Source organism: Durio zibethinus, unplaced genomic scaffold, assembly GCF_047325235.1.
Source record: "Durio zibethinus cultivar Kanyao isolate XHJ-2024 unplaced genomic scaffold, ASM4732523v1 HiC_scaffold_1, whole genome shotgun sequence".
NCBI lineage: Eukaryota > Viridiplantae > Streptophyta > Magnoliopsida > Malvales > Malvaceae > Durio > Durio zibethinus.
In genome coordinates, this window is record NW_028323042.1 from 858,965 (window position 1) to 868,964 (window position 10,000).

The window sequence follows — 10,000 nt, forward strand, 5'->3', positions numbered from 1 at the left end:
TAAATAATAGGAGACTCAAAATGAAAGTTTCTTTTTCGCACTCACTCTCCATCACATTGTCAGAACAAAAGTGTCATATGTATCGATATGGAAATATTTGATATGTGAAGACATGATTTGATTTAGATTTATATCTAAAAAATTCTATATATTCTATATAGATAGAAATGGGTCTTGTTGTGTTCTGGAATCAAAGAAAGATAAGATATTGAAAAAGGCTCTTAGGTTGTAACTTGAAATAAACGTTTCTCTTTCTCTATAAAGGAATAGAATATTAATTTATTCCTAGTAACAAGAAGATTGAATCGGAAATATCGACAGATTCTTGTGGAGTCCAAATAAATATGAAAAAAAAAAAGAAATCTACTGTTCCAATTTCATCTCTATCGAATTTTAATATCAGAATAGTGGATATAGTCACGATTCAATGGGTTAGATCCACTTACTTTTTCTTTTGTTGATTTCTAATCTTTACAATTCTTTACAATGGATTTGATTGGAATAATATAATGCAAAATAAAAATAAAAATATATATATATATTTGTCAATTCAAGAGACGACTTATCATTATTCATTATAATAAACAAATGTTCAACTTTCTTTTAGAATTACTCTACTCTAACTCATTAGAATAATAACTTATTAGATAATAACTTATTAGAGTTAAATTATACAGTTTCTAATTAAATTATTATACATATACAGTTGGTTTTTTATTACCAATAAAAACAACACCCCTATTCTTCGTTTAAATATGAATACTACTATTTCACTGGAGTTTTATGAAAAAAAAAGCCAAAAGCCCCTTATCGGATTTGAACCGATGACTTACGCCTTACCATGGCGTTACTCTACCACTGAGTTAAAAGGGCCGTTCGATTCAATTACTGAATGAATCGATAAGATCTATTTATATATATATATATAAGTATAAGTTATATATATATAAGTATATGCAGTAGACTCATAGTGGCTAGTAGCTCATTCAGGAATGAGAATTCTAATTTACTTAACGTGTAGAGGGTAAAATGGGTTTATTGATATTGGATTTGATAAATATCAATGCAATGAATTGTTTCAAGGCCGATCATAATTGGCTTATCAGAACAGAACGAAATTCATTTATTTGATTTGATTAATAGATGTACCTTAGCAATTCGACATGGATCCAATATATTTTATCGAAACATGTGATGAAGAGATTTGCTTTGTCCACCGAACCCAATTTTTAGAAAAAAAAAAAAACACACATAATTTTCGATAACTTCTTGCTCCCTCTTCCCAAAATTCCAGATTTACTTTTTGTTAATTTCCTGGCTTAGTGTGAGATAGAAATACGCCTGTCTCGTCTTAATCTTAATAATGAGTGAATCAATGAATGAAAGTGGAAGAAATGAAGAATGAAAGTGGAAGAAATGAAGTTTAACTCCCCTTTTTATGTTTATGTCAGACCAATCACTTCCCGAAAGGATCTTATACTTTGTATTATTAATATAATCTAGTTTCTTTTTATAATATCGATTTATATAATATAATAATATAATAGATTGAATTTATCTAATTTATTTCTATATCTAATTTATTTCTATATAGAATAGAGTGGCGATTCAAATGAATGATTTATGAGTATAAATCATGAATCAAAAATGGAAAATCATAAAAGATGGAAAAAGCTTTCGGATCTAGTCATATCATTCCATTATATTGACAATTTCAAAAAACTGTTCATACTATGAGCATAGTATGATGTCGGTCAGGCAAATATGCCCCCATCGTCTAGCGGTTCAGGACATCTCTCTTTCAAGGAGGCAGCGGGGATTCGACTTCCCCTGGGGGTAGGGTACTACGAAAGGAAGTTGATCATGGATTATCAATAAACCTATAATTGATTCTTCCTGGGTCGATGCCCGAGCGGTTAATGGGGACGGACTGTAAATTCGTTGGCAATATGTCTACGCTGGTTCAAATCCAGCTCGGCCCAATAATTCGCTGATCCGCCATAACATAAAATGCCCATTTTTTTGTATTTTGTTTTCCAGAAAAGCCAAACAAAAAAATTAGGGAAGAATAAAAAAAGTCCAATTTTCTGATATATCCATCCCTACCGCTATTTGTTTTTTATTTGTTCTATTTATTTGTTCCCATAAATTCTGACCTTGATAATGATCTAGATTCATATCAGGATCATTAAGTATAAAGTTTAATGAAAAGAAAGAGTAAAGTAAAGAAAAAAGACTCTTTTTTTTTTTTCATTTTAAAATTGATTATCGATCGATTTGGCAATAACGAAAGGATTACTAGTAACTAGTAATCCGCGTTGCTCTCACTAAAGCGCATACCCGTATGGATATCAATATATCACTCGCGCCTTTGTTTGTTACAACACGGCGATTCGAATCTAAAATTTAAATAGAAAATGGCTTGAATGAAATCATAAGAATATCTATGCTGTACACTTTTCTTTATTGCCCTGGGATTGTAGTTCAATTGGTCAGAGCACCGCCCTGTCAAGGCGGAAGCTGCGGGTTCGAGCCCCGTCAGTCCCGACGGATACAATAAAAAAAAAATACATCAATTGATCCCTCCATTTTCTGTGAAAGGGAATACAAATGAAAGAATTTCATTCCCAAGGATAGCCTTTTTTATTTATTTTTTCCTTTCCATTTTTTGTTGGGGTTTATTTGTAAACTATTTGTAAACGGTGAAAGTGGAAAAGCAGTCAGATGATACATCATCAGATGATTGTACAAGGAAGGCGGTAGATTATCGAAAAGAAAGAGTGGAAAAGAATATATAGAAATAAAGGAAAGGAATTCTTTTGATTGGGCCAGGAATCCAATTTTGTATTCGGTGTGGATAAAAGAGCTTCCTATGTTATACTATTCAATTCTCGACGGTGAATCGATTTGATAGCTTAGATATTGTTATTCATGATATTGATCCGATTCGATGTCATTGAAATGTAAGTCATCGCATTGAATTTACAAGCGACAAATTTATCATCTCTATGGGATTAAATCCCGAGTTATTGCGAAGTAAAAAAAACAATGAAATTATGGAAGTAAATATTCTCGCATTTATTGCTACAGCGCTGTTCATTCTAGTTCCTACCGCCTTTTTACTTATAATATACGTAAAAACTGTCAGTCAAAGTGATTAATTTGAATGAAACTTGACTTTTTATCAAGGATTTAAGAAAAAAAGGATTCCAATTTCACGTCTTAAATAAATTAAATAAAATGAATGGACTAGAATCAGCAGTATCCTATCAAACTCGATAGTATGGTAGAAAAAAAATATGAATCTTTCTACCATACTATCCATATCTATTATTGTAATGTATAAAGATACAAGCTTAATATAGATGAATCTACAATATGTATCTTCATACATGTCGATATCAATTAAATATATGTAATGAAATATATGTAATGTACATAGTATCTCAATTTTATTTCTTCGCTTGATCTATTTTATTTGTGTTGATTTCAATCAATCTGAAATAATTGAAAGGCAAGTCTTACGATTTTCTAATTCTTTCATTTCATGGAACCGATTTTTAATTTAACTTCTTTTCTTTGATCCATGATATGAAATGAGTCAATAAAGCATGGCATAAATAAAATTCCTAAAATAATAAATAAAACAGGGGGTAAGTGTGCAATATGTGACTACACTAAGGCAAGATCTTATTAAATAAAAGAACTACTTTTTTTCTCTTTGAACAGTAACAGTAAAGAGGGAAGGAAATAAAAACAAACAAATACAGAAAAAAAAAAGGGGGGGGGGTTCCTTGTCCCTCATTGTCCATATATAACTCTGGTAAGAGCTGGTTCATCAAAATAGAAAATTTAGGAAGAATTCTTTTTTTTTTTTAATAAATTGCCTATCATCCGTATCCCTTTTACTTTCGAAATACGAACATGGGAATTATTGAAATGTTTGTTTGATTTTGATTGAAAGGGTATTATTCATAGAATACATTACTCCACTAGAATCCAAGAATTTCGAAATGAAGACTAATAAAATAGTTAAAAAGGCTTTGCAAAACGATCTAGAAAACAATTGATACGGTTTGATTCCTCAACCCAATTAGAAGTACCCCTAGAGTCCACTTCTTCCCCATACTACGAGTGAAAGGGAAAATGTAAAGACTACCATTAAAGCAGCCCAAGCAAGACTTACTATATCCATGTGTATTATGTCCCCTAATTTCTATGAATATGAAACAAATAGGAAGGAATTTTTCCATTATTGTTCACTAATAATAGTGGAATTACCGGTGCAGAGTCAAAAGGAAAAGGGAATTCTGACACACCACCGTTGATGAAACACTTCAATAAATCCGCTTATAACAAGTTCTTATATGATTTCTAGTAAAATCGAGAACCATTAAGCACAAGCAAAATACGCAGTAACACTTTTGGAAGTATCAAAAGAATGTTACTCACATGTAGCAATAATAAGACTTCTTCTTTCTTTTGGTGTCCCTTATTAAGTAAAAGCCAATTATCCATCCAATCTAATATTGATTGGATGCCTGAACACTCAGAGACTTTCATCAGTCTGTATACAAAGTATCTTCCAACCCTTCTACAACCATTCATTAGTTAATTAAACACTCCCGTTATCCAATCTAATTCAAGACTCCGATAGTAGCCCCTCTATTAGTAGGGGAGGGGCTACCATATCAAGATTTACTCATTCCCTTCCACTACTCTAGTTTTTCCTTGAATCCTAGACGTAAGGATTTACAACACTTTAGAAAACAAAACCTCCGGAAGTTTATAATCAAGTTTATAATCAAGAAAGTATCAAGAGTCCTTTTCTTACACTTGTTTTTGCCGGAGAAAATTGGTCGAGTTATATCAGCAAAACAGAATATAGGATTTCGCGTTTTTTGTTGATCAGGCGACACCCGGATTTGAACTGGGGAATAAGGGATTTGCAGTCCCCCGCCTTACCGCTCGGCCATGTCGCCAAAAGGCTACAAACAAAAAAATGAGAGTATCCCCTTTTTATTTTTAGATTGGATCCATACCTTCAATTGGTTATAGTATCTCAAGACACACAATATCTAAAAACAAAAACTTTCCCTTTCTTTTTTCTTTTCTATTGAAAAAGAAAATGTGGATTCTCAGTTACAAAAGTAAAAATGCAGGACAAAAAAATTGGAACCATTAACTATTAACTATTGACGGCAAATTTATGGACGATTCTTCTTCACTTGTCTTTCTCTAATGGTATAAGAAAATAAAAATGGATACATAACTAATTAGTATTGATTTTTTTTTTCAATTTTTCAATTCAATAAAAAAACTTTCTTAATTTCAATTATAAATTATATAATTATAAATTATATTATAATAATATAACAGCAATTATGAGTCTATGTAAACCCCCGAACATAAGTTGTTACACAGCTCTAGTTATCTAATGAGGTATTTTATCTATCTAGATATGATGTCCATAGGGAATCAGCAAGAAATTATCGTGTTTCAATTTTTCATTGAATAGATTAAAATTAAAGAAAAAATAGAATTTTTGATAGAGCACGCCATGTGTTGTCTCCACTAGAGAGCTATAATGGAATAAAAAGAAAAGAGGAAAGACATATATAAATAGAAATGCTATATCTGCATATGTTTAATAAATACAAGCCCTCTTTTCGTACGCACTTCAATCATATTCTAAATATTCTACTAAAAAATAAAAAACTAAAAAATGGGTAAAAACATCTCTCTTCTCTGCGAATCATTTTTTGAACAGAACAATGGAATCTATGAAAAAATTAAGTGCTAGAAAAATCAACTCTCTCCCGATATATATTTTATGATTATTTTGTCTTTATCTCAACGAACAGATCAAATCAGGAATTCATTTCATTTTTCTGGTATTCAATCGGATTGGAATATGGAATATCATAATAATGGTAGAAATTGAATTATTATTTTTTTTTTTGATATTCTATACAAAACTCCATAAGGCTAAATGGCATTTATCAATTCTTTTATGTAGCTGTTTGTTATAAATATAAATTAAAATTTGAGTATAATTTTTCTTCTTCCGTTCATACGCATTTCATACATTCCATATATATTATATGGTATATGGAGTTAGATAAAATTTCATGTGATTCAGTAAACAGAATAGAAATTCAATTCCATCATTATTAGATCGATTCATATGATTCGATGAAGAATGAGAAAAGAATGGGATTTTTTTGATAAATGGGAAATTCAAAATGCTCGGGAATGAAAATGGGGAAATGTATACAATACCTGGGTTGAATCAGATACAATTTGAAGGATTTTGTGGGTTCATGGATCGGGGCTTAACAGAAGAACTTGATAAGTTTCCAAAAATTGAAGATACAGATCAAGAAATTGAATTTCAATTATTTGTGGAAACATATCAATTGGTGGAACCGTTGATAAAAGAAAGGGATGCTGTATATGAATCACTCACATATTCTTCTAAATTATATGTATCCGCAGGATTAATTTTGAAAACCAGTAAGGATATGCAAGAACAAACAATTTTTATTGGAAACATTCCTTTAATGAACTCCCTCGGAACTTCTATAGTAAATGGAATATACAGAATTGTGATCAATCAAATATTGCAAAGCCCCGGTATCTATTATCGATCAGAATTGGATCCTAACGGAATTTCGGTCTATACTGGTACCATAATATCAGATTGGGGGGGGAGGTTCGAATTAGAGATTGATAGAAAAGCAAGGATATGGGCTCGTGTAAGTAGGAAACAGAAAATATCTATTCTAGTTCTATCATCAGCTATGGGTTCGAATCTAAGAGAAATTCTAGAGAATGTTTGCTACCCTGAAATTTTCTTGTCTTTCCTGACCGATAAGGAAAAAAAAAAAATTGGGTCAAAAGAAAATGCCATTTTGGAGTTTTATCAACAATTTTCTTGTGTAGGCGGGGATCCGGTATTTTCTGAATCCTTGTGTAAGGAATTACAAAAGAAATTCTTTCAGCAAAGATGTGAATTAGGAAGGATTGGTCGACGAAATATGAACCAGAGACTGAATCTTAATATACCTCAGAACAATACATTTTTGTTACCGCGAGATATATTGGCAGCTGCGGATCATTTGATTGGAATGAAATTTGGAATGGGTACACTTGACGATATGAATCATTTGAAAAATAAGCGTATTCGTTCTGTAGCGGATCTCTTACAAGATCAATTCGGATTGGCTCTGGTTCGTTTAGAAAATGTAGTTAGAGGAACTATATGCGGAGCAATTAGGCATAAATTGATACCGACTCCTCAGAATTTGGTAACTTCGACTCCATTAACAACCACTTATGAATCCTTTTTCGGATTACACCCATTGTCTCAAGTTTTGGATCGAACAAATCCATTGACACAAATAGTTCATGGGAGAAAATTGAGTTATTTGGGCCCCGGAGGATTGACCGGGCGAACTGCTAATTTTCGGATACGAGATATCCATCCTAGTTACTATGGACGCATTTGCCCAATTGACACGTCTGAAGGAATCAATGTTGGACTTATTGGATCCTTAGCAATTCATGCCAGGATTGGTCGTTGGGGGTCTCTAGAAAGTCCATTTTATAAAATATTTGAGAGATCAAAAAAAGCACAGATGCTTTATTTATCCCCAAGTCGAGATGAATATTATATGGTAGCGGCAGGAAATTCTTTGGCCTTGAATCAGGGTATTCAGGAAGAACAGGTTGTTCCGGCTCGATACCGCCAAGAATTCCTGACTATTGCATGGGAACAAGTTCATCTTCGAAGTATTTTTCCTTTTCAATATTTTTCTATGGGAGCTTCCCTCATTCCTTTTATCGAGCATAATGACGCGAATCGGGCTTTAATGAGTTCTAATATGCAACGCCAAGCAGTTCCGCTTTCGCGTTCCGAGAAGTGCATTGTTGGAACTGGGTTGGAACGCCAATTGGCTCTAGATTCAGGGGTTCCCGCTATAGCCGATCAAGAGGGAAAGATCATTTCTACCGATACTGACAAGATTATTTTATCGGGTAATGGGGATACTCTAAGCATTCCATTAGTTATGTATCAACGTTCCAACAAAAATACTTGTATGCATCAAACTCCCCGGGTTCAGCGGGGTAAATGCATTAAAAAGGGACAGATTTTAGCGGATGGTGCCGCTACGGTTGGTGGCGAACTCGCTTTGGGCAAAAACGTATTAGTAGCTTATATGCCATGGGAAGGTTACAATTTTGAGGATGCGGTACTCATTAGCGAGCGTCTAGTATATGAAGATATTTATACTTCTTTTCACATACGAAAATATGAAATTCAGACTCATGTGACAAGCCAAGGTCCTGAAAGAATCACTAACGAAATATCGCACCTAGAAGCCCATTTACTCCGCAATTTAGACAAAAATGGAATTGTGATGCTGGGATCTTGGGTGGAGACGGGCGATATTTTAGTAGGTAAATTAACGCCTCAGGTGGCGAAAGAATCATCATATGCTCCAGAAGATAGATTATTACGGGCCATACTTGGGATTCAGGTATCCACTTCAAAGGAAACTTGTCTAAAATTACCTATAGGTGGGAGGGGTCGAGTCATCGATGTGAGATGGATCCAGAAAAAAGGGGGTTCTAGTTATAATCCGGAAACGATTCGTGTATATATTTCACAGAAACGCGAAATGAAAGTAGGCGATAAAGTAGCCGGAAGACATGGAAATAAGGGTATCATTTCCAAAATTTTACCTAGACAGGATATGCCTTATTTGCAAGACGGAAGACCTGTTGATATGGTCTTCAACCCATTAGGAGTCCCTTCACGAATGAATGTGGGACAGATATTTGAATGCTCGCTTGGGTTAGCAGGGAGTCTACTAGATAGACATTATCGAATAGCACCGTTTGATGAGAGATATGAACAAGAGGCTTCGAGAAAACTAGTGTTTTCCGAATTATATGAAGCCGGTAAGCAAACAGCGAATCCATGGGTATTTGAACCCGAGTATCCAGGAAAAAGCAGACTATTTGATGGAAGAACGGGGGACCCTTTTGAACAACCTGTTATAATAGGAAAACCTTATATCTTGAAATTAATTCATCAAGTTGATGATAAAATACATGGGCGTTCCAGTGGACATTATACACTTGTTACACAACAACCACTTAGAGGAAGGTCCAAGCAAGGAGGACAACGGGTAGGAGAAATGGAGGTTTGGGCTCTAGAGGGATTTGGTGTTGCTCATATTTTACAAGAAATGCTTACTTATAAATCTGATCATATTAGAGCTCGCCAAGAAGTACTTGGTACTATGATCATTGGAGGAACAATACCTAAACCTGAAAATGCTCCAGAATCTTTTCGATTGCTCGTCCGAGAATTACGATCTTTGGCTCTGGAACTGAATCATTTCCTTGTATCTGAGAAGAACTTCCAGATTAATAGGAAGGAAGCTTAATCGGAATGAATCAGAATTTGTCTTCTATGATCGACCGATATAAACATCAACAACTCCGAATTGGCTCAGTTTCTCCCCAACAAATAAGTGCTTGGGCCAATAAAATCCTACCTAATGGAGAAACCGTTGGAGAGGTGACAAAACCCTATACTTTTCATTACAAAACCAATAAACCGGAAAAGGATGGATTATTTTGTGAAAGAATTTTTGGACCTATAAAAAGTGGAATTTGCGCTTGTGGAAATTATCGAGTAATTGGAAATGAAAAGCAGGGCCCTAAATTTTGTGAACAATGCGGAGTTGAATTTGTTGATTATCGGATACGAAGATATCAAATGGGATACATAAAACTGGCATGTCCAGTAACTCATGTATGGTATTTGAAACGTCGTCCTAGTTATATCGCCAATCTTTTAGATAAACCTCTTAAAGAATTAGAGGGTCTAGTATACTGCGATGTGTGATTTGATCGAAATTATGATTTTACCGATTAGCAATGAGAAACTGTCATCCCATTCAATCGAATTGGGATGCCCTGGATC

General features: G+C 33.8%; 1 protein-coding gene across 1 annotated transcript in view; it reads left to right on the plus strand.

Moving 5' to 3' along the window:
- Nucleotides 1–7,156: 7,156 nt before the first annotated feature.
- LOC149506164 (DNA-directed RNA polymerase subunit beta') overlaps nt 7,157–10,000 on the plus strand; it is a 5,175-nt gene continuing 2,331 nt past the window's right edge. The window contains exon 1 of the mRNA XM_089757895.1: nt 7,157–9,916. Within this exon, the coding sequence (XP_089614021.1) occupies nt 9,464–9,916 (453 nt within the window). The 5' untranslated portion in view covers nt 7,157–9,463. The remainder of the gene's footprint in view (nt 9,917–10,000) is intronic.